This window comes from Podarcis raffonei, chromosome 14 (assembly GCF_027172205.1).
Source record: "Podarcis raffonei isolate rPodRaf1 chromosome 14, rPodRaf1.pri, whole genome shotgun sequence".
Lineage (NCBI taxonomy): Eukaryota > Metazoa > Chordata > Lepidosauria > Squamata > Lacertidae > Podarcis > Podarcis raffonei.
The window spans coordinates 19980022-20003136 of NC_070615.1; the positions used below are offsets into that span (position 1 = coordinate 19980022).

At 47.1% G+C, this 23115-nt stretch overlaps 2 protein-coding genes across 11 annotated transcripts in view; one reads left to right on the top strand and one right to left on the bottom strand.

Annotated features, from left to right (window-relative positions):
- Positions 1-1576, top strand: part of KLHL25 (kelch like family member 25) — a 32345-nt gene extending 30769 nt beyond the window's left edge. For all 3 annotated transcript variants that reach the window (XR_008327486.1, XM_053364843.1, XM_053364844.1), the window contains exon 3: positions 1049-1576. The gene's annotated coding sequence lies outside the window, so the exon portion shown is untranslated. The remainder of the gene's footprint in view (positions 1-1048) is intronic.
- Positions 1577-9926: 8350 nt separating this feature from the next.
- Positions 9927-23115, bottom strand: part of AKAP13 (A-kinase anchoring protein 13) — a 243912-nt gene continuing 230723 nt past the window's right edge. For 7 of the 8 annotated variants that reach the window (XM_053365801.1, XM_053365806.1, XM_053365804.1 and 4 more), the window contains 11 exons: positions 22965-23041; positions 21362-21543; positions 19755-19837; positions 18697-18876; positions 17115-17276; positions 16217-16287; positions 14487-14531; positions 13873-13923; positions 12316-12765; positions 11138-11438; positions 9927-10038 (listed from right to left, as the gene is read on the bottom strand). In XM_053365801.1, the coding sequence (XP_053221776.1) occupies positions 9989-10038; positions 11138-11438; positions 12316-12765; positions 13873-13923; positions 14487-14531; positions 16217-16287; positions 17115-17276; positions 18697-18876; positions 19755-19837; positions 21362-21543; positions 22965-23041 (1652 nt within the window). In that variant the 3' untranslated portion in view covers positions 9927-9988. The remainder of the gene's footprint in view (positions 10039-11137; positions 11439-12315; positions 12766-13872; positions 13924-14486; positions 14532-16216; positions 16288-17114; positions 17277-18696; positions 18877-19754; positions 19838-21361; positions 21544-22964; positions 23042-23115) is intronic. The other variant, XM_053365802.1, reaches the window with a different exon arrangement.

A 23115-nucleotide genomic window follows, 5' to 3' on the forward strand; every position in this document is an offset into this window, starting at 1 on the left:
GGAGTCCATCAACATCTGGAGGGCCACAGGTCACCCATCCCTGAGATATAGTAACAGTAATAATAATAATAGTAGTAGTAGTAGTAGTACAATGGTACCTCATACGCTTCAGGTTACATACGCTTCAGGTTACAGACTCCGCTGACCCAGAAATAGTGCTTCAGGTTAAGAACTTTGCTTCAGGATGAGAACAGAAATCGTGCTCCGCCGGCGCGGCAGCAGCAGGAGGCCCCATTAGCTAAAGTGGTGCTTCAGGTTAAGAACAGTTTCAGGTTAAGATCGGACCTCTGGAACGAATTAAGTACTCAACCTGAGGTACCAACCTGAGGTAATATTTATTCCCCCCCCCCAATCCGGCTGGGTTTTCCCAGCTACTCTGGGCGGCTCCCAACAGAAAAAACAGAATAAAACATCAAAGAAGGGAAGAGGCATCAGGGGCCTTTAGGTTGCACATCCAGAGTTTGCACCTGAAAAGCAGACTGAGCTGGCCAACAGGGCACCTGGTCAGAGTCCTCCTTAAATGGGCATTTCCATTTATATTATAGTAATTATTTCCAGGGGTTTGTCCATGGCTAAAAAATGAGCACATTTAATGCAAATCCCCGTGGTCTTCTGACAACTTCTTTTAGAGATACATAAGGTGCCACCCTAGCAACGGGACTCAGTTGCTATGCAGTTCTAATCTCTGGACACAAGATGGAGGGCTAGCTCTGGACTGGTGCCATTTTGCTTCGCAGAGGGCAGCTCGATTTGCTGGTGCTCAAATCGCCAGCTGCTGCGCTGACACGTGAGATCAGATAGCTGGGAGAAGGAAAGTAAATAGTCCCACTGTTGGTAGGTGACTGGGAGGCGGACTGAGAGAACGAGGATTGGGCAGTCCATTTCTCTGAGGTGGTTCCTGCAAGCTTTAGTTTATTGTCCAAAAAGCCTTTCTGGAAACAAGAGGCCTCCCCCCATCCGGGTGTCCTCCAGGTACTTTGGACTCAAGGGAGCACATAAGTAGTTGTGGGGTCAGGTTATTAATGTGTTATTCCCTCTCTCCCCACAGATAGCGACACTGAATTTGTATGTCAGTAGTGATACTGGAATCTGCACAAGTGGCTACTGGCTTTGCTGTCTACTGCCTTCCACAGGGCTCATTCCTCTCGCTGCCTCAGTATGGGGAGGGATGTCAGGCTGCTCCAAGAAGTATGGATGGATGGATTGATGGGGAGCCTGAGCAAATCATATTGGTTCGCTCGAAGGTAAAGGGAGCTACACACTGTGGACATCCTTCGATGGCAGCAGCTTTGCCAGTGCCACACGGGTGCCATGTTGGCATTGGCTGGGTTTGGAAGAGAGCCCAGTAAGGGAAGGGACTGAAAAGCCTCAGCATCTTTCTTCAGACAAAGGAAGCCTTTCGAGGACTTCAGAAACTCGTCTCTCGGCTGCACCACATGAATGAAGCACAGGCACCTCTGCAAGGGCTAGATTTGCGTTGAGTCGTTTTGGAAAAAAGAAGCACGTCTTCCTTTGTACTACTTTGATGGTTCCCCAGGAGTTCCGACAATTTTAATAAAAGCTCTTTGGGAAGCTGTCTGCTTTGGACGGGGCTGCTTCTTTTTGAAGTACACCTCATGTAGGGATAATGACAGGGCTAGTGAAGCCGTAATTACAAACACACTGTTCCCTGGTATGGTACAGCCTGCAAAACACCGCCGCAGAAATTGAACGAAGCAGTGTAACACTGGCAAAAGCGAGGTTGGGTGGGAAGAGGGACAAATACTGAGGCCCTGCTGCAGAACCTGGGAGGGTTAGAGTTAAGCCCTTGCACATAGGCAACCTCTGTGGGCACAGGGGCACCCTTGAGGTCTTCCCCTGGTGCCCACAACGCCTCATTGTCCCTGCCAGGACCTCCTTCAGCACCCATGAAATATGCCCTCAAAAATACACAGCTCATGATTTGGCTCCCCCTACTCTGTTCCTGTTTGCACCGGCACACAGCCTATCATGCATTAAATGTGTCCACATTTCACCAGATGCCAGGATTGGGCACCCACCCTTTTTTCCGAAGAGGTCAAATAGCTTCTCTGTGAGTGAGCTTGGTGGTAGCTCCTTTTTCCTGTTGATGGGACAACTGCATCCTTTCGTCCTCTGATCTCCTCCTTTAGTGTGGTTTCCATTTTATATTATGCCACACACTCTACAACAGGGGTCAGCAAACTTTTTCAGCCATGGGCCAGTCCACCCTCAGACCATGTGGTGGGCCAGACTATATTTTGAAAAATAATAATGAGCGAATTCCTATGCCCCACAAATAACCCAGAGATGCATTTTAAATAAAAGCACACATTCTACTCATGTAAAAACACGCTAGTTCCTGGTCCGTCTGCAGGCCGGATTGAGAAGGCGATTGGGCCACATCCTGCCCCCGGGCCTTAGGTTGCCTACCCCTGCCTGGTCTACAATAGCCATTTTGTCATTGGTACCCCCTACAAATGTCACTCAAGTGTCCCACTCCTGTGCTGCAAAGATGGGAGCCTGTGTCATGTAGCTGGGCTAGGATGGAGTAGGAAAGGGACCCGGGTTCAAATCTCTACTCGGCTCTGACGTTTACTGGGAAAACCTGGGCCGTCTCTCAGCTTCACGTACCTTACAAAATTGTTAAGACAACATGGGGATGGGAGCGGGGGGGGGGACCATTTATATCACCTAAGATTCCTGGATCTCTTGGATCCCCTCTCTGTTCCTCTTCTATGGAGCTACTTCTGCACTCCTCTCTTTGTAATTATTTATTTTATACGAATGCATTATTCTTTTAAAAGAAACACCCTAAATCTGAAGAGGTAGTTTAAATTATGCAAAGGAATTCAAACACATGCAAACATATTTAATTTCCAAGATTCTGATTGCAAAGATTAACATTCCTCTGCAAAGAATTTAAGCAAGCACCTATGTGTTTGGGGTTTTGTTTTTATAATCTTACAAAACACAAATAAATCAATAAATTTATTTATATGTCACTGAATGCTCAAACAGGCTCCTAAGCAGTTTACAAATATCCATAATTAAAATGCACAATCAGATAATTGCACAGGTAAAATAACAATTCAGAAAGGAGACGTGGGTGCATTGCAAAAGACAAACAACAGATTCACGTTTTGGGTTTTTTAAAGCTAGTTTTTCTCTTCTTCCTTGAAAGGCCCTGGCAGGGAGAAGGTTGGGAGAAGAGGGGTGTTACTGGATCACTTTGAAGGACAAAAGAATGAGTAGTTATTTGTTCCTCTTTAATCTTTAGACTGGTGTTGGCCCAAAAATCCAATTCAGAGGCGATTGGCAAAAGCAAGAGTAGCCCCCCACAGTCTGTTGCTAAGGGATTAAGTAGGAGGGGGGCACAAAAGAGCCTTTGCGATAGCTGAATAATAAGGTTCAGCCTGAGGGACATTTTGGTTAATGCTTTGGGGAGGGGGAAAGAAACACTGCATGCTAATAACCAGCTCCAGATTTATTCTCCAGGCTGAAAACAAAGAGCATTTTGTAAACAATGATGGGTTGTCTGCCTTTCGGGGTCAACTGCTTACCCCTTTCTCATGCCCCAAGTCCGTCTGTTAAGACGCTGCATCCAAGTTGACTGAAAAGAGGGATCAATCTCTGGCATCGTTCCTGGGACATGAGTGTAGCAGAATATAGGCATCTTGTCCTGTCAGATCAGCCTGCTCAAATTTATCTCCCATGATGCACAGAAGCATGAGGTGGCCGTTGCTGTACTAGGCCCCATTTGTAACATACAGTGGTACCTCGGGTTACATACGCTTCAGGTTACATACTCCGCTAACCCAGAAATAGTGCTTCAGGTTAAGAACTTTGCTTCAGGATAAGAACAGAAATCGGGCTCTGGCGGCGCGGTAGCAGCAGGAGGCCCCATTAGCTAAAGTGGTGCTTCAGGTTAAGAACAGTTTCAGGTTACGACCAGACCTCCGGAACAAATTAAGTACTTAACCCGAGGTACCACTGTACACTGAAAACACAATGAGACTACTTCAATAGACATTGCCACCATCCCACCCCCGGCCTGGCAAATAATCCTGGAAACTAGTTAGTTAAGGGTGCTGGCATGTTATGCGACACCAAGAATACTGACCGTGGAGGCCCCAAAGCAGGACATTAAATCCATCTCATTAGTTACAGAGTGAAAGTGAGATTCGTAATAAAAATATGAATATTACCAGCAGTGAAAATTCATAGCCCAAGCCTATTAGTCTCCAACTTTGCCAGCTCATTACCAGGCAGCAGTGAGAAGAAGGGCTGCAAATTCATCGATTTCAAGGTTTGCTCTGTGCGCTGGGTTTCTAAAGTATGAACGTCCTACGCTGTGCAAGAATTACATGGAAAAGCGGAGGACAAAATGGCGTTGTCCACGCTCATTTTTTCCCTTTTATCAGGGTCCATTAGAAGAAGCAAAGCTAGGGACTGACTGCCTCGCGAAACAACCATGTGAATCCCAAGTTGAGCAACTTGTGGCACGGTCACAACCAAAGCAGCTGTCATTTCCAGCAAACCCAACAGCTGGCTGCTTGAACTAATCCCGTCTTCACGCTGCCAGCATTCTTCGTGTCCTCGGCTCTCCTAGGCAAAGGTGATGCGCTCCACCACTGGCTCCCTTCCATCGACAAAAAGAGGCCTCTAAAACCCAGCTCAAGGGGTTAACCCAGGTTACACACAAGGGAAAGGAGTGAAGCATTAGAATGGAACTGAGCCAAGAGCTCAGCATAAGGAAAGCCCTGCTGGTTTAGACCAAAGTCCCAGCAGCCTATTCTCACAGCAGCCAACCTCTGGGAAACCCAACAAGAAGAGCAAAAACCCCACATTTGTGATCCACAGGGACTGGTATTCAGACGCAGTCCAGAGTCAGATGCACTGATGAACCTAAGGCAGTTTCCTAGGGCCTAAGCACTCTTCCTGTGGGGAGTTGTTGTGGTCCATAAGGACTTACGAAGAGCCCTAATACATCACACCCAAGGCCCATCTCATCCAGCCCCCTGTTCCCACAGCGACCAGGCAGAGAGGCCCATAGGCAATGCTTTTATTTTTGGTTGAAGAAATGAGGTGCCCATATCATATTCTTTGACAAAGGTGCTGTAGGTGCCAGCACAAAATGGCTGCCAATGACAGCTCCCCCCCCCCCCCAAGGCCACGATGAAGACAAGATTCTGGTCTAGATGGACATTTGGGCCTCATCCAGCAGGCCTCTTGTTATGTTCTTTATTTCTTCCTTACCCAGAGTCTCATGAAGGCATCCCTATCACCCTCACTCTGGGCACCTACATTTTCCTTCCTCTCTTCCTTTGCTGCATGGGAAGAAAATGAAGTATCTTATCCAGGCGTTCAAAGGAAAGGCTTTGAAAATTTTCATTCAACACAGTTTGATTTGATATGAACAAACAAACACACGCAGGCAGAAACTCATCAGACTTAAAACCAAGATTTATTTAGAGGGGAGGGGGAAACGACTTTACAAGAAATTGCTCTCATTAATTAATAAGGAAGGCAGATAAATAAAAGCTATTACAAAAATCTGATTTTTTTTCTTCTTTTTTTGCAAATTACAAGGGGGGGAGCTTTGTAAAATTTTACAATCAGTAACCTACTTTTTACATAATTACAAATTAACATATAGCAGTTTAGGTTGTTGGTGGTTTTTTTTACCCTCTTCACTGTTGTATGTTTCTATTTTTAAAGTGTGTTTTTTAAACATTACTTTCAACCAGAAATATGAAACAGGTACCCTTATACAAGCCTAGATAGTGGGGCGGGTGGGAGAGAGAGAGAGAGAAAGTCCAAATGCGTGGACAACATCATTATAATACATTTTTCTGGCAAGTATGCAAATGTACTCGTTCACTGTCAGAAAGGAATTATCATACCTTTGTTTTAACCATATATAATTCAGCTTTCCCCAACCTGGTGGCCTTGAGATGGTTTGGGTCACAACAACCCCCACTGGAAGGAACCAGATTGAGGAAAGCTGAACCAGAGAATAATTGAATAGAAGGAACCTTTGAACACCTACAGATTTTATTTAAATACACAAATGCATCTCCTTTTTTTTTTTACATGTATGTAACACCGGACTCCTCTCTGTGTGAAGAAAAGGAACAATTGCAGCAGACTTTTAGAAACTTTTCTTTTTCTAAAATGTTACCACATGAAATGGCATTCCATTTTGCTCCCAGCCTCTGGTGCCTCTCGGCATCCATGCAATGACCCACGGACATTAATAATACTAGATTAAACCATTCGTCTTGAGCTTTAAAACTGAGCTGCATTGCTAAAGGGGAAACTATATAGACACTGTGGATTGTGGTCCTTTGCATGGATGAAAACCGGATTGTAAAGCGCAGACGGGGATGGAGGGTAGAAGGCTGAGCAGCAACAACTAGTCTGCTATAATTAAATAAAGTTGGGGACAATAGTTTTTGAGAGGAATGAAGGTGGTTCCAGGCAGGCTCTGCTTTCTGTGTCTTATACATGCTCATTTTCTCTCACTGCCACCTCTGGACAAACAGCTTAAGGAAAAAAAAGTTACCCCAGCCTGCAAAAACTCATTTAGCAGCACCGAAAGTGATCTGCCTTCAACCTGCCTTTAGATCTCTGAAAAGTGGCAAAGAGACATTGGGTTTTAGAGGTTGTTCCCTAGCAGTGGTCAATTGCATTCAATGCTCTACAGGTTATTTTTTTAATTTATCGGTGACTGAATTAATATTTACATAAGCAAAAAACCCCACTTTGGGCTTGACAAGCCCAGCTTCAAAGCAAAAACAGCTCAGTAAACGTTTTTCTCTTCTTCTTTTTAAATCCAGATCTCTTTCAAACAAACAGAAAGATTTATTTATTTTATGGCAAGCCCAGCTTGCAGTCAAGAGAACAAGCAACAACAACAAAATAATTAAAGTAACAACAATAATAAAAAGTAGACCTCCACAGCTGCCTCCTGCTGTGCTTTTGGAGAGTGAATTGCTTAGAGAGCTTTCGGACTCAGCCAGGCTGAGGGAGGTTCTCCATTGCTGGCCAAGACAGACCCGACGTACCTGCCGCGGTCCCAGCACTGAAGGCTTGTTAAAGAGTTTTCTCTGTTTTTCCGCGCAAGATTCTTGCATGGAAAAAAAACAACAACACAAATCCTGAGACGCTCTAAAGGGAGAAGGCATCAGGACAATAGTGCAAACCTTTCATTAAAAAATAAGTGTGAAAACGTGGTAGGAAAAGGAAGCTTTCAAAATGCTTCAAGGATTTGGCGGGGCAGAGGCAAGGCGAGAGAGAGCACTATTTGTGCCCTTTTCTCCAGTCTACAGGAGTAATCTCTGGGGAGTCTATATTATTAAAAAATATCATAACAGGGGACCTTTCATCTTCCCTTGGCATCACCACATAAGGAACTACTTTGCCAGCTTGTTCCACAATTCTTTTTGCATTGGCACAAGGTGCTAGGGAGAAAGTCCTTTCACACACCAACTCCAAAATTTTTTCCACTGGGGCTGCATCCCTCTCTGCCCTGCTGCCTTCTTGCTCCCAGTGCAATGAAGGATGCAGTTTAATCTCTTCACCCACTCAGGGTCACCGCTTGCTTTGCAGAAGGAAAAACAGCTTTCTGAGATTCCATACAGAAAGCACCAATCTCACAGGATGCATTTCTGAACTTGATAAAGCATCACCTGTACAGGAATCAGCAGGTGCACCCATTAAGTGTGACTGGTGGAGCAACGCCAAATAGTCAAGAAGTCATTGGATCTGGCCTGACTCACTCTGCTTGTATTCGCCAGAGTGAAGGATGCACAGTCTGTGACTCAAACACTGGAGTGTGCATGGCCAGAAGAATTAACTCGAGTCCACAAAGAAAAGAAGGAAGAACTATGCACCAAACCCTCCTAAAGGCTGAGCCACCCAATCATTTAAAAGCTGGGAAACTTGCCATGAATGGATTCCCCCAACCCACGGGGTTCAAGTTGCAAAGGGAATTGTCAAAGGTTCACCCATATCACATGGTGCTAAGTCCGAGAAACAAATCCAAGTATTTTCATATGTTGTAAGGAACCATTTTATCAGTTGTGGGGGGCATTATTTATCTCTTCCACCTCAAAATGATGGTCTGCACTGACGCAAACTGTGATGCCAGATTTGGAACTTTGCAATTCTTGAAGGTGGCAAAACTGTGGCCCTCTAGCGGTTGTCTGACTACAACTCCCATCATCCCTGACCATTTGGCTGTGCAAGTAGGGGGCTGATGGGAGTTGGAGTCCTACTGCAATTGGAAGGTCACAGCGTTTGCTCACCCGCCAAGTTCCCCTTACCAGATGAGGAATGTTCAGAAGCTACAGTGGACTCCGCTATGCATGAAAATGAAAGGCCATTGCACTTCTGCTTATATGGCTCATTTCCCACCCAAGTTGCCGCCAGTTGAACACCCTTCAAAATGGCTATGAAGGTAGCACTTCTAGCAAAGAGATGAACCAGCAAATTTGGAGAAAAGCAGAAAGCAGAAAGTCAAGGGAAGAGAAATAAGAATTTGGGCTGCTGTTGGTTTTTGCCTCTAACCATCTCTTGGGCAAAAGCAGTCAGTGATCTCTATGGTGAATTAGTGGCTTTCTAGTTGAAACTACTATTAATACTGAAGGCTGAGATGGGAGAGCTGCATTCTGGGAAAGGAGGTGTTCTTGGGCCAGGGAGTCAGTTCTTCCCTTGTGCTCATTTTAGAAGGGACTTGAGAGTAGTTGTGATTTAAATATTGGCCTGTTGCGGCTTTCCTGAAGTGGCTTCTGAAGAAGGGATGGGGAGCATGTGGCTCTTAAGAAGTTGTTGGACTACAGCTCCCATCAGCCTTAGCCAGCATGGCCAGCAGTCAGGGATGATGGGAACTGGAGTCCAGCAACTTCTCAAGAGCCACAGATTCCCCTTCTCTGTCCCTAAAACATACACTCTATCTCTCTCAATTTTCAAAGATTGCCTGTTCATATTTCATTCCGACTTGGTAGCCTTAGCCAGCTCAAATCCATTCTTACACTTTTGCTTCTATCAAGCAGAAGATCCCTGACACTGTCCCTGGAACTGTGAACCAGCCAAGTGCCTCCAGTATTCCCACAATGCACCTGTGTGTGGATCCTGTGGCACAACTTACTCTGTGTGCAAACAGGTCCTCAGAGCCTCTCTAATGGGAAACCACCTTCCTAACTGAGTTGGCCAATTTGCCGCTACGTGGCCTTGAGTCCATTCCCCAACACACAGATGGATATTTTGGGGGAGAAGGTGTTTTTGCCAGTGACAGAAGCACTAGAACAGAGTGCCAACAAGTAAAGAGATATTTAATATCAACACAGTCCCTGAACAGTTTCAGCTAAACCTTTAGGGAAGAGCTAAGCTCAGCCAGCTTTTTCTGTACAGAATTAAAGCATACCCCAACGGATATACAGCTACATTTTCTATATTTATATTTATATATAAGTATATATACAGTACTATCTATATATATGGCAATGTAGAAAACATTGCATTAAAGAGCCCCATGCTTTTGCTATAGAGGGCAATGGTTTTTGGTGGACTTCCCCAATAGAAGATCAGCCAAGCTGCCACCCAGGATGCACTTTTTTCCCAATCTTTGGAGATGAAAACAGAAGCAGGGAGTGTCTGTCTTAACAGCCAGCATTGCACACAGAATGGATGCTTTTCCTTTCCTTTCTTTTCCTTTCAGAGAGACACGTGCAGCCAAAACCAAGCCCGCCCAGTCTGGCCACACCCAGAGTCCGAAGCGTTTGCCTCCCCTGCTGCCTTTTAAAAAGGTCATGGATCCAGGACACGGGCAGAGCCAGCAGTTGGGAGCAGGCTGCAAATTGTAGGCACGCAGGTGGGTTTGCGCTGCAAGGACAATTCAGTTCAAGGCAGACAAGAGCCGCTGGGGAGCGCTCTGCAGGGCACAGCACGGGGCAGCCTCATCCTTGCAGGAGGTGGAACAGTGGGGTCAGCAGAAGATTTCCTCGCCCTCCGGTGCAGCTTCTGGCGACTGAGCCTCTGGACAAGGGAAGGAAATCACAAGCAAACGACATCAGGACCATGCAGAAGGGGCACGTATTCCCTGCTCTCCCTGCTCATAGCTGTGAAGACCTTAATGCCCAAATTAAATATTCCAAATGCAACCTTGAAGGTGCTCCTGATCTGCTTTCAACCCCACCACTGGGTATCGCAACGAATCTTTCCTTGGGCAACAAACCTGTGCCTTCAAAGCAGGCAGTAGTGACAGGCTGTTGTAGCGGCAGATTTCTGATTCCCTTTCCAAGGCACGTCAGGAGCTACAGAGGAACCAATTCTCTCCTGTCCGTACCAGAGGAAAGAACTGCAAGCAGTTCACATCAGGCATGGTGCACCCAAATCCTGGCCCTGAGAATCAGATGACCCTGGCAGTGGCAGAGCTTCATGCTCCGGCACCGGGGGGCAGAGAGCAGGCGGGGCGGCGTGCATCCTGGGGGCGGGGCACGCTGCCTGCGGGGGCGGGGCGCCCAGCGCGGGGGGGGGGGGCAGCCACAATGGCACCCTGCCGGGATCACTCTGCCGGGGGCGGTGCGCTCCCCCCGCACTCCTCTTCCTCCGCCAGTGGACCCTGGAGAAGATTGCCTGCATCGTTTAAAAGGCAACTCTTCCCCTTCCCCACTTCTTATTTCTTCTAAGTGTCCAAACAGGGCTTGCCTGCTGCTGCCTCTTCCTTCCCTGCTCCACATAGTTGCTTCCTTTCCAGGTGTGAGGGCTGGTCCATTATGGCAAATGGGGCGCTGCCCCACTAACCTCAGTCTGCCCAGAGCCAGCGCCCCACTTGTCTGCCTTCTTTCTTACAACCAGCTCAGGGGGTAACTATGGCTGTTTGCTTCCTCCTCCTCAAGTCTCAGTGTTGCCCTTGTATAACTTAGCAGGGAAGAGGAAGATGGGGACAAAGCTAGAATTAATTGGCTCTGGCACCACCTCCTGTTGGGCCTCCCAGCCTTCTGCCCTATCTGTCTCAGTGGGCAGCAGCAACCACTGCAGATAAGCTGGTGGAAGGAGGTCTCATGTGTCTTAACTCCCTTGGCTCCAAGAGACATGAAGACATCTTGGCAAGTAGAAAGAGCCCTTTTCTTACCGGCTGGCTGAGAACGGTGCCCTTTGCCCTTCTTCTTCTTCTCCTTCTTCTCCTTTGGCTTGGCCAAGCCAAAGAGGCGGTTCTGCACCTGACCCTGTCCGTCAGCTGCCTTGTTGGCTTGGCTCGACGTCGTCGTGCCAAGCAGGTGGAAAGCGCCTTTCTCCTTGTGCGTCCTTGTGAGGCTGTTCCTTTTGGGCGACGCAGACAGTTCTTTCTCCAAATGGCCCTGTTGCCTGGAAGACGAGTCGTCGGGCACGGGAAGGGAAGGTGTCCTGGTCATCTTGCCGTGCTGGTTGGAAAGCTGCAAGGCAGGAGGCAAAACAAGTGGTAGAAGTGAAACAGGTGTGGTGGCGGCGGCACCAGCAGTCCAGGCACCACATGGATAGGAGCAATCCTTCCCCGCCATGAAAATAAAAGGCCGCCTTCTGGATGTTTTAAGCCAGTGTGACACTGTTTTGCAATGAGCAGTCTGCAGGTGATTTGGCTGCGCAATCTGTTCCGCAACAATTTTCCACTAGGAAGAGATCACAGGATGGCCTGTGGGAAACTAAGCAGGGCCCAAGCACAAGAACACCCTCCTCTCCTGCTGTTTCCAGCAATTGATATTCAGAGGCATGACTACCTCCAGCTGTGAAGGCACAGCACTGCCATCTCGTCTAGCAGCAACTGATAGCCCTTCTCCCCCATGAATTTGTCTAATTCTCTTTCCAAGTCATCCAACTTGGTGGCCATCACTGTCTCCAGTGTGAGTGAGCTTCACTGCTTAATATGCACGGTGCAAAGAGATGCTTTCTTTCATCTGTTCTGAAGCCTTCAATCAGCTTCCTTGGATGCTCCCAGGATCTAGTGTTAAGTGAGAGGGAGAAAAGCTTTGCTTTCTCAAGTAGGGCTGGTGAAATCTCCTACCCTGAAACCCTGGAGGGCTGCCCCACTGGGCTTCAACTGGTAAGTAAGGACCCAGCACTGGGTCTAAGATGGGTCACAGCTGCAGCCCTACAGCCATACATATACAAAGTTTTTTTTTTAAAGAACCAAAACGGGTCTCCTGTTAGAAGGTGGGTCTGGTTTCAGAAAAGGCTCAAGTCTTCTCATGTGGGCCAGTGGGATTGGACTCAGTACAAGGTGGCTTCCTATATGCACCTGCCTTTGCCAAAAACTAGAGTGAGAAGGTGACTTACTGGACTGCGGTTGGGCTCTGCCCGCAGCTGGGAGATCTGCTCCATGTCCCTCTTGAGCTGCTCCTTCTCCTTCTCCAGCTGCTTCTGGGCTGCGCGGAGGTGCTCCAGATCAAGCTGGTAGGTGGCCTTCTTCTGCTGCAGCTCCTCCTGCTCCTTCTCCAGGCTGTGGTGCCCCTTCTGGAGCTGCTCCTCCCGCTGGGCCAGCCGGGCCTCCCGCTCCGCCACCTCCTTCTCGCGGGCCTCCCACTCCCGCTCCCTCTTCCGCTTCTCCTCCTGGTGCTGGGCCTGCTGCTTCTGCAGGTTGGCCAGCTCCTGCCGCTGCTTCTCCAGGCTGCGCTGCTTCTCCTGCTCGATCAGGGAGTTGGGGCGCAGGGAGCTGCGGGTCAGGGCCCTCTCCGTCAGGAGAAGCTTCTGGTCCTCAATGTAGGTGTCCTGCTGCACGACAACAGCCTGTGGAAGGGAGGGAAGGCTTAGGGAAGGCTGGAGCTCGGGGCTTTGCATGCAGGAGACGCCCTGCCCTCCAGTTCAACCCCTGCTCTCTCCAGGAAGGGCCCGGAGAGACGCTTCTCTGAAAGGACAGGAAGAGACTCCTTTCCTTGGATTGCCACGACCAGGTGTTGTAGAAAAGAGATGGGGAACCTGAGCCCATATGTGGCTCTCTAGACTTCTATATCTGAACTTGGGGTTCTACTCAGGCCATGTCACTTCCCTATACAGTGGTACCTCGGGTTACAAACGCTTCAGGTTACAGACTCCGCTAACCCAGAAATATTACCTCGGGTTAAGAACTTTGCTTCAGGATGAGAACAGAAATCGTGCTCTGGCGGCACGGCAGCAGCAGGAGGCCCCATTAGCTAAAGTGGTGCTTCAGGTTAAGAACAGACCTCCAGAACGAATTAAGTTCTTAACCGGAGGTACCACTGCACCATGCTGTCCTCTGGTCCTGCCCTGCACCCTCCTCTAGTGTTCCTGCCTGGCTGCAATGTGTCCTTGAACTGTGATAATACCTCTTATTTGCCTGGATGGAGACTAAGAGTGGTGTGTTTCTGGCCATGCCCAGTTTGGCCCTATTATCATGTGGCTCCCAGAAGGCTGCCAGCAAGGGAATGTGGCCCTCGGCTTGCAAAAGATTTCCTATCCATGGTGTAGACAAGACAGAGCTAGTTGTGCCCATGGCCCGAGTGGGTATGAGGCAGCTCCCTCTGTTTCGGACCTCTCCACGCAACGGGGCTGGCTTGAGAGGCATTGTACCTGACAACATCAATGCCATGCTCTTCCCTTGCACATAATCATCCCTGCTTCTGGGAGAGACCCTTTATTTCGCTGGACCCTTTGCTGGAACTGAGGGCTCCCCCAACATCCTGCCAGCAAGTATACTAGCAGAGGGAAGCTTAGTTTAAGCCCAAGCACCCCATCCCTTCTGATATGGCTTGTGAAGACTTTAAGCCAATATTACATGGTGCATTGTGCAAGCAGAGAATCCACGCGGCAAAGAGCCCTCGGCCAATGGCCAATGGCAGTATTCCTCCCCACCCCCTCCTCCTGGGAGTTACTTACCTGCAACATACCCAGCAAGCTGTGGAGGTGAGTGATGCTCTGGAGAACTTGCTAAAGGAGGGGGGGAAAGAAAGAAACTGATGTCAGCTGCTGATTCAGTTACTGGCGACACTGATCTGCTGCAGTGTTTTAGCCCAAGAGGGGCAGAAGAGAGAGCACACTCTATTGATCAACCATTAGCAAACCTCAAGTGAGCCTCTGTAGCACTGATCAAGCATCTGACACAACAGAGTGTTCTGGACTGGTGTTCATTGTGAGATGGGTGCTCCTTATGCATGCAAAATTGTTTTGCAGTGTCCACACAATGTGTTTGGCATCAAAATGCAAGCCCATATCCTGCCCCTTCCACAAACTTAGTGTGGATATCTGCTATTTTTTATTTATTTTAAAGTCTTCTTGCAACAACCCATCTGCAGATTAGACCCTCATCTGGAAGAACCCATATTCTTTGGATATTGAGGTTTTGTGCTATTTCCTTGCTGGTTTAAAATGTTTTGGTTGTTTTTAATTGCGTTGCATGCTGCTTTGGAAACCATGATCCTGAAAAGCAGAGACCAGGTTCCTTTGGCTGTGTTCCTCAGCAAAGAAGGCCAAGTGAGAACAGGAATGTTTACCTCATTGTTCCTTTTCAGCACAAACATCAAGTTGGCTGTTCCTCCCTGGGAAGAGATCAGACAGTCTTAATGAGAACAAGGCAAAGGAAAGATAGCAAGGATCAAAGTCAGCCTCAGGCAGCAACACTGATCCCCAAGAGGAGACAACCTGTGACCCTCCACTTATGGATGGACTACAACTCCCATCATCCCTGACACATTGGCCACGGTGCCTGCAGCTGTGGGGAGATGGAACCCAACAAAATTTGGAGGCCCACAAGTTGCCTGCCCATGCCTCGCATCGGGTGTTTAATCCATTTTGCATGAAACTCTTTAGAAAGGGGAGACAAGGCTGCAGCTCAGAGGTAGAGCATTTGCCTTGCATGCAGAAGGTCCCACGCTCAACTTCCAGGCAGGGCTGGAAGGACACTCTTTGCCAGTCAGTGTGAACAAAATAAAATAAAATAATTAAAAACAAGGCTTTATGTGAAGGGGTTTTAATTTTCCAGAACGGTGATTATTTTTTATTTTGTTTGTTTAAATATCAGGCCTCAAAGTTCATGTTTTTCAGGAGGAAAAACAAGGCCCTGCTGAATGAGCCAGAAAGAGCCCCAAGGAAATTGTCTGGGTGGGCACCCACATGGGAGACTGTGGCGTTTGCCTCCTAGGATGGGTCAAGGAAAGGGTTAAAATGGGTGTGATGTGATTGGCCAGTGAGAACGCAAGGGGGGAGTAAAAGATAGAGTGGGAGGTTTTGAAAGTCAGTTGAGGTTTGGGAGTTGGGAGTTGAGGTTTGTCAATTGGGAGTTGAGGCTTGGGAGTCGGGAGTTGAGGTTTGTCAGTTGGGAGTTGAGGCTTGGGTGTTGGAGAAGGAAGAGGATGGAATAGGCAGGGGGTTGGTCAAGTTGTATTGTGAGAGAGTGAGAGGAATTGTTAGGTTGAGTCAGATAGACAATGGGGAATAATTCAGTTTGGAGTTGTTAGGAACTAAGATTAGGAAACTGACAAGAGAAAAATAAACTAGAACCATACACTTGTTCCTGCATTTAAAAATAAACTTGATTATTTGTTTATGTTAACAACTGTCTGGACTCCGTGTGTCCCTGTGAGAAGCGGGGTGGTGGCAGCGAAGAAAGCTATCGCAGTGGTGGCACAGGGTCAATAGACCGTGAAACGTCCGGGGGCCCTGGGTGATCACCACAGAGACCTTTTTAAAAAATGTGCCTTTTTAGTGAAGGCTTTTATCCCAGTCTGTATTTCTGTTGGATATGAAATTGTTTGTATACATGCAGCTGCTGTTTCAACTGTTCATGGGGTGTTTTTTTGTTTAATTGCTCTGAGGTGTTTCATAGGAAAGCGATTCATGAAATATGCAGCCTTCTAGACCTCTGGCACATTGGATACAACACTGTCTCTTCCAATTTGCAGATGCACTCCAAGGTCTTAACAGCTGGAGATGCTAGGGAATGGACATAAGAACATCCCAAGAAAAGGCCTGCTGGATCAGGCCAATGGCCCACCTACTCCAGCAGCCTGTTGTCACAGTGGCCAACTGGGTGCCTGTGGGAAACCTGCAAGCGCTAGAGGACTCCCCCACCCCGCCCCCTCCTGTGGCTTCCAGCAACTGGTATTCAGAAGCAGTGCTGCCTCTGACTTTGGTGGCAGAGCACTGTTGTCACGGTTAGTAGCCATTGACAGCCCTATAGGCAATGCATCTACTGTTAAGTGAAGGACCCTCCTCAGTTCCATACCTTCTTCAAAACACTGTCCGACTCTGTCCTCCGAAGATCCTGCACATCGTCTCCTTCAACCTTTTCCACCCCTGAAAAGTCAGATGTTAACGTGAGTTCCTTAGGCTCAGGAAAAAACATAGAATGATTGCAATATTCCAGCCGTAGAGCTGAGGGCAGTCTAGAATCACCTCTCCACATCCTTGTTTGAAAGGAAGTCCTCCACTTTCTTTATATTTGTAAAAATCATTTTTTAAAAAGCAGTTCACAGCAATCATACACACACAAACACACATCTAGAATTACAGGTCACTAACTATTTCAGAAAATAGTGGCGATATTCTGAGGCAATCTGCTAAGATGGAGCACAGACAATACTTTAATTGTACAACCAACTCTAAGTATTATACAAGCATGCTTAATATTTGACTGTATAATTTGCATTGCATATACATGGAATATTCCTGGGGCAGGGGGTGACACCATACAGGGATTCTTTGTTCTGTGTACATTCAGAAACCAAAAAAGAAAGAAAAAAGTTTTGTATGTCCAGTTGAAAGGGCCTTATCTGTAGCAGCCCCCTATTAGTGGATTGGCCTCCTGGGTGAGATATGTCTGTCTCCCTCATTATTGACTTTCAGGAGGAATTTAAAAATACTGTCATCCATGAAAGAAATGGTCCCTGCCAACCCTGAAATCACTGTTGGAAATAATATGGAGCAAAACTCCAGGTGATCTCAGCGATCGAGCTGAAGCAAAAGGGTTCAGGCGGTCCCGGCTTAAGGTACCCCAGACCGAAACTTTTCAGGAATTTGCAAATTAAAATTAAGACCTTGGATGCAGGTTCAGGAACAGATGGGCATGCGAAGACCAACGCAAAAGCAGTGTGAATTCTAGGGAACACCATGGTAATACTCACCCTTGCAGACATTCATTTGGTGACTGTCAAATCCTCCAAATGTCTCTGCCCTCCTGGGGAGGGAGACGGGTCCCACGCCCTCTTGCTCCAAGGTGAGGCTGCTCATCTGTTGCCCAAGGGCACTTCCGAGGCTCCTGCTCACCAACCCTTGCAACAGCTCAACTGAAAGGAGAAGAAGCAAGCAACCAGAAGAAGTTGATTATATGACCAAACTCCATCCATGCTAACCTGCTAAGGCAGATCTGAATGTTAGGAAGAAACTAAGTTGTGAAGGCAGTGGTGGGTGACTTATGGGAGTCTGCAAAGTCACCTGCGTTCAAGCTAGACATCATGAGGATTCATCCAATGCTTGCAAAGCACACAGGGCTTTACAGAGAGAGTAACATTAAGATGAAAAGTCCCTGGCACCCAGAAAAACTCCCAATCTGCACTGAGACAAGGAGGAAGGGCGACTTGAGGCACGAGAAACAGGGCAAGAACACGTGCAAATGAAATTATAAATGCTTATGCTAGACTTTGGCAAGCTGGTGCCCTACAGAAGTGTTAAGACTACAATTCCCATCAGCCTTAGCCAACATAAATGTGCTTATGTATTGGGACCTTTCGACAATCAGTCTTTAGGTAAAGGTAAAGGGACCCCTGACTATTAGGTCCAGTCATGACCGACTCTGGGGTTGCGGCGCTCATCTCGCTTTATTGGCCGAGGGAGCCGGTGTACAGCTTCCGGGTCATGCGGCCAGCATGACTAAGCCATTCTGGCGAACCAGAGCAGCGCACGGAAACACCGTTTACCTTCTTGCCAGAGCGGTACTTATTTATCTACTTGCACTTTGACATGCTTTCAAACTGCTAGGTGGGCAGGAGCAGGGATTGAGCAACGGGAGCTCACCCCGTCGCGGGGATTTGAACCGCCGACCTTCTGATCGGCAAGTCCTAGGCTCTGTGGTTTAACCCACAGTGCCACCCGCGTCCCCAATCAGTCTTTACTTTCCCTATAAACAAAACTCCCCAAGAGCAGCAACATCTAATAACTGCAACAGTCAACAGGCTAGGTAGGGCTGATGGGAGTTGGGAGTCCAAAACGTCTGAGGAACACCGGGTTGGCACAAGCTGGCTTAGGCTTAAGTTTCAGAAAAGGATGAAGGTTAAGGGATTATGAATTGGGTTGTGGGTTCAGGAGAGATTTGAAATGATGGTATGTGGGTGCGCATGCCACCAAGCCCAGGTGTCCTGGCTGGGAGACTATGCCCCCTGACTTGGGGCAAAGTGGTGGACAAAACAGGGGACCAATTCCAACTTCATTTCCTGAATTAAATCTGTCTAGCCACATTAGATCTGTCTCACCTTTGCTGCAGTTTAGATCCCTGCATGCTAGCTCAGGATTGTCTACACTGACTGGCAGCAGCTCCCAGGCCTCCAGACAGGGCATGATGCTCCCTGCCCTCACCTGAAGACGCCAAAATTGAACCTGGAACCTGGAAGCAGACACTGCCGCCCCTGAGCTACTGTGCATTTGCTAAGGCTGAATATACAGGTGAATATACAAATCCTTCTGGGGAGAGGGCAGTGAATGGAAGCTTACCTTCAGTTATCACACTCTTCATCACACTTTCCCCCTTGGGTGCTTCTTCCGTGTTGGCCCGGAACAAGGTCCTAGCCCCCGAGCTGTCCTCGTGCCCGCTGCAGTCTGTCATGTCCCGAAAGATCTTCTCCTTCTCCTCCAGCAGTGTGATAATCTGCTGGTCTTTTTGATGGAGCTGTTCTGTGGGGTAGAAGGGGAAGGTCAGTCGAAGAATTGCTGCAGAACACAGAATGTGCCTCGGCGACTCGGTGGGACTCGCAATCACTGAGACCCAGGCCCCACCTTCTGGCAAGTCAGGGAATCGCAGGAATCAAGAGAAACTCGGGTCACAGAAAGTTATTACCATGGGAAAAGGATGCTTTCAAATGAGGGGACAGGGCAAGGCAAACTGATGCAAAGCAAACCAACACTGTACCTAGTCAGACTATTATTCCTTCCAGCTAAGAACTGTGTAGACAGCATGGAGCCCTCCAGATGTTTGACAGAGATTCCCACCCATCCTAGCCAGCTTGGCTAACAAATGAGGCTGATGGGAGTTGTAGTCTAGTAACATCCAGAGACCGCCAGGTTTGCAAAAGCTGGCTTAGGTTTAGTTTCAGAAGGTTTATCTCGAGCGAGACAAAGCATGGGTTTGGATGACAAGTTAAAACAAAACTGTGGTTCAGCTCACAGGAGCAAGACTGGAGGAGGAACCAAGTGGCCACAATGAGCTACCTCTGGGAGCCCGGCACATTCACACTAAACCATGGTTTGGCTCAGTGTTACATATGAACTGAGTTAATATAGAGTAAGTGAGGAGAGGTTTAAGAGCCAGTGCAGTGCTATAACTAGCGGGTTGGGTCTCTGTACAGGGCATTTGGAATCAAAACACTGTGAAGTTTACTGGGTAGCTTCTAAAAGGCCTGTGGCCCTCCAGGTAGTGCCATCTTCACTGACCACAGTGGTTGGGGCTGTTGGGCTTAGAACTCTCATATTTGGATGGGCATTGGTTCCCCAGCTCTGCACATTTATGGCATGTTTTAGGCAAATGTTTTGGCCACAGCTTCTGTTGTTTTTACCTTTCAGTTCCCGGGCTTTGGTGTCGAGCACTCGCTTTTCCTCCTCCGATTCACTAGGGATGCCTTCATCTTCTTCCTTATCCCTGCAGGGAGAGCCAAAACAGAGTAGAACAGGGCAGGAAAAACATCAACATCTCTGCATCCTTTTTGAAACCCCTGAAGTGCTCATTTGGGGTGTCAGTGGGAAGCAAATGTTTTAGGAGGGAGGAAAAGGCTTTCATTCTTTGCAGAGGCGACAAGATTTCTGTCAAGGTTTAGAATGCCTGGACTTGAATATAAGCAAACTTTTAACAAACATTACAGTAAGTCGGCCAGTAGGTGGCCAATTTTGCCTACTGATGTCCATTGGATGGATTTGTAACTTGCATTATTTAGTAATTTGTGTATTTTGTTGCTATTTGTACTGAATTCTCGTCTGGCGGTACATCTTTTCCTGGTTTATTTAACTTTACAGTAAGACACTATCAGTCATATTTAGTGTTATGCTCATTTAAAGTTGTATATAGACAAGATACTCAGCTGTATGTACAGATGCTACTTATTTATATAACAATTCAGTTTTAGCAGCCTGCGGCTAAAAAAGCAAAGTGGTTGATTGATGATTAAACTGCAGAAATGCAGTGGATTAGTGTATCTTAGAATTGCTTTTGTATACCTCATTAACTTTAACAACGGTGTCAACACAGCTCAGTTACACATAGACCTTTTTCCAACAAAGGGATCTGTGTCTTTTGCATGCCTGCTTACTATATAGTCCTGTTTAATAGTTTACAACAACAATCAGCGTGTAGAATGCTCAAGCTGGCCAGAAATTTTGGAACTCCTCCCTTTTATTCAATGTGATGCAAGGACACCGAGCTTAGGAACACAGGAAGAGCTGCCTTATAACTGAATCAGGCCGTTTGTCCATCTAGCTCAGTAAGGTTAAAACCCCTGGACAGTTAAGTCCAGTCAAAGGCAACTATGGGGTTGTGGCTCTCGTCTCACTTTCAGGTTGAGGGAGCTGGTATTTGTCCAAAGACAGCTTTCCGGGTCATGTGGCCAGCATGACTAAACTGCTTCTGCCACAACGGGACATCATGACGGAAGCCAGAGTGCACAGAAACGTCGTTTACCCTCCCACAGCAGTGATACCTATTTATCTACTTGCACTGGCAAGCTTTCGAACTGCTAGGTTGGCAGAAGCTGGAGCAGAGCAACAGGAGCTCACTCCAGTGTTGGGGATTCGAACCGCCACCCTTACGATCAGCAAGCCTAAGAGGCTCAGTGGTTTAGACCACAGCGCCACCTGCATCCCTTGTCTAGCTCAGTACCCTCACTACCCTGTCTGGAAAGTTGCTCTCCAGGGTTTCAAACAGAGGTCTGCCCCAGCACTAGCTGGAGCTGCTGAGGAAGGCATGCAAAGCAGATGCTCTACCAAATCTATGGTCCTTCCATTCAACATGGCACCACAACGCCATCAAAAGGGGACATGTGGGTCCCTGAGCATTCAAATACTGGTGCAATGCTCCAGGGCAGCCTCCACCTTGATGCCACCCTGCCACAGAGACACAGCCAATCCACACACAATGCCCATGCATTCCACAGACCAACCACCAGCTGCTTACATAGTATTCATGGTGTCCTGGATGCTTTGTATCCAGCTGTTGCGCTCTTCCTTTGAGCTGGCGCGAACTTCCACCATTTCTGGGTCCTTCCCTCCCATGCTGATAAGGAACAAACCCTTCTCCTCATGGGCTACTTCTCGGACAATCAGCTTCTTTAGAGATATCACTGTGGATTTTTGATCCTTTGGGGAAGAGAGAGCAAAACAAATCAATCAGCTTTCAATCGGATGCAGCCTGACAGGCCTCCTACTTTTCTATCTTAACCACTACAAGCCCTAACCAATGGATTATTTAATACATATCCCCCTCTAAAGTACTTCAGTTTAAACACACACACAGAGGTGCAGGGAGTTTCTCAAGCCTGCAGCCAATCTTTTGTTTTTGTTTTATTAAAGATTTTCTTGTTTTACAGAAGTATGTGTAATGTCTCTCGTATTTTTTCCATGTAACATTTTTACCTGCAGCCAATCTTAGATGCTGTGGCGAATGAGAGCAAGTGACTTACTAAAGCATTTCAGTAGGTTTTAATGGTAGGGAGAATTTGGACTAGGAAAACATCTTGGCTCAACTCTTCACTACTGCTCTGATTTGTCCAACGCAAGTCCACCTACTATATAATGAAGCTGCCCCAAATCAGAGCCTAAATGAGGCTCTAGATGTTGGTTTAGATTGGACTCATTGTATAGCCGAGGAGGAGAACCAGTGGCCCTTCAGAAGTTCCTGGAGTCCAGTTCTCAGCATCTTTGGCCACCGGTCATGCTGGTTGTGGCTAATGGAAACTGGAGCCCAACAACATCTGGGGAGCCACAGATGCCCCATTCGTGTTGCAGAGAGTCTGGAAACAGACTCTCTTAAGCTGTGTGTTGCTTCCTGACAGTATATTTCCTTACTTATACCAACACAGGAACATCATCACAGATTGCCAAATACGTTTCTGTGTCTCTGCAAAGGATAGGACTGAATGAGAAAGGAGAATACAAAACTTTTGAAATGCACAGTTAGGTAATCACTACTGCATGTTATGGCCTTGAGGTCAGCTAATGCAATGAAGACTTCTGGGGAACTTAATCGCTTGCTGCAATCTTGTGGCATTTTGGTTGGTTCTAATAAAGACATTGCCCCACTGGGCATTTTGGAGGTTTTCCCCCCCTTACAGATCAAAAGCACCATTGCATTTTATAGGTTTTTGAAAAGATTTTTAAAAACCAGCTTTTTAAAGCCCATTTTGTAATTTCATTCTGTACAGTTCTGCTGTTTTAATGTGCTGCTTTATTCCTGCTTTTTCTTGCTCTTTTAATAACTGTAAGCTTTGCCCAGAGGGGAGCAAATGCTTTAATAAAATAATAGTAATAAATTTGAAAGATGCTAAGGAAAATGTACATAGGGACAATAGGAGCCAGGAATTTTTTGCCCCCAAACAAATATATTCAGAGGCTGTGTGCCTTTCCTTAAAAATGGTAAAAAGGAGTGAAAGGAGCAGATAATTTTAAAAACAAACAAAAACTAAATACAAGAATCATCTTTGATTCAGTAACTCATTTTTTAGCCAAATGTATATTTATCATAATTATTATTATTGATTAGAAAGTACTAAAGATCTTACCAGAGATGCAAACACATATTTCTGGTCCTTTTCCTGAAGAAATATCAGAACATCTGAGAGGAGAACAGCCTGGACCTCTGGCAAAGAAAAACACAACAGACCATGTAAAAACACACAAACACTTGCTCACTTCTAAACCTCAAGTCCTTTG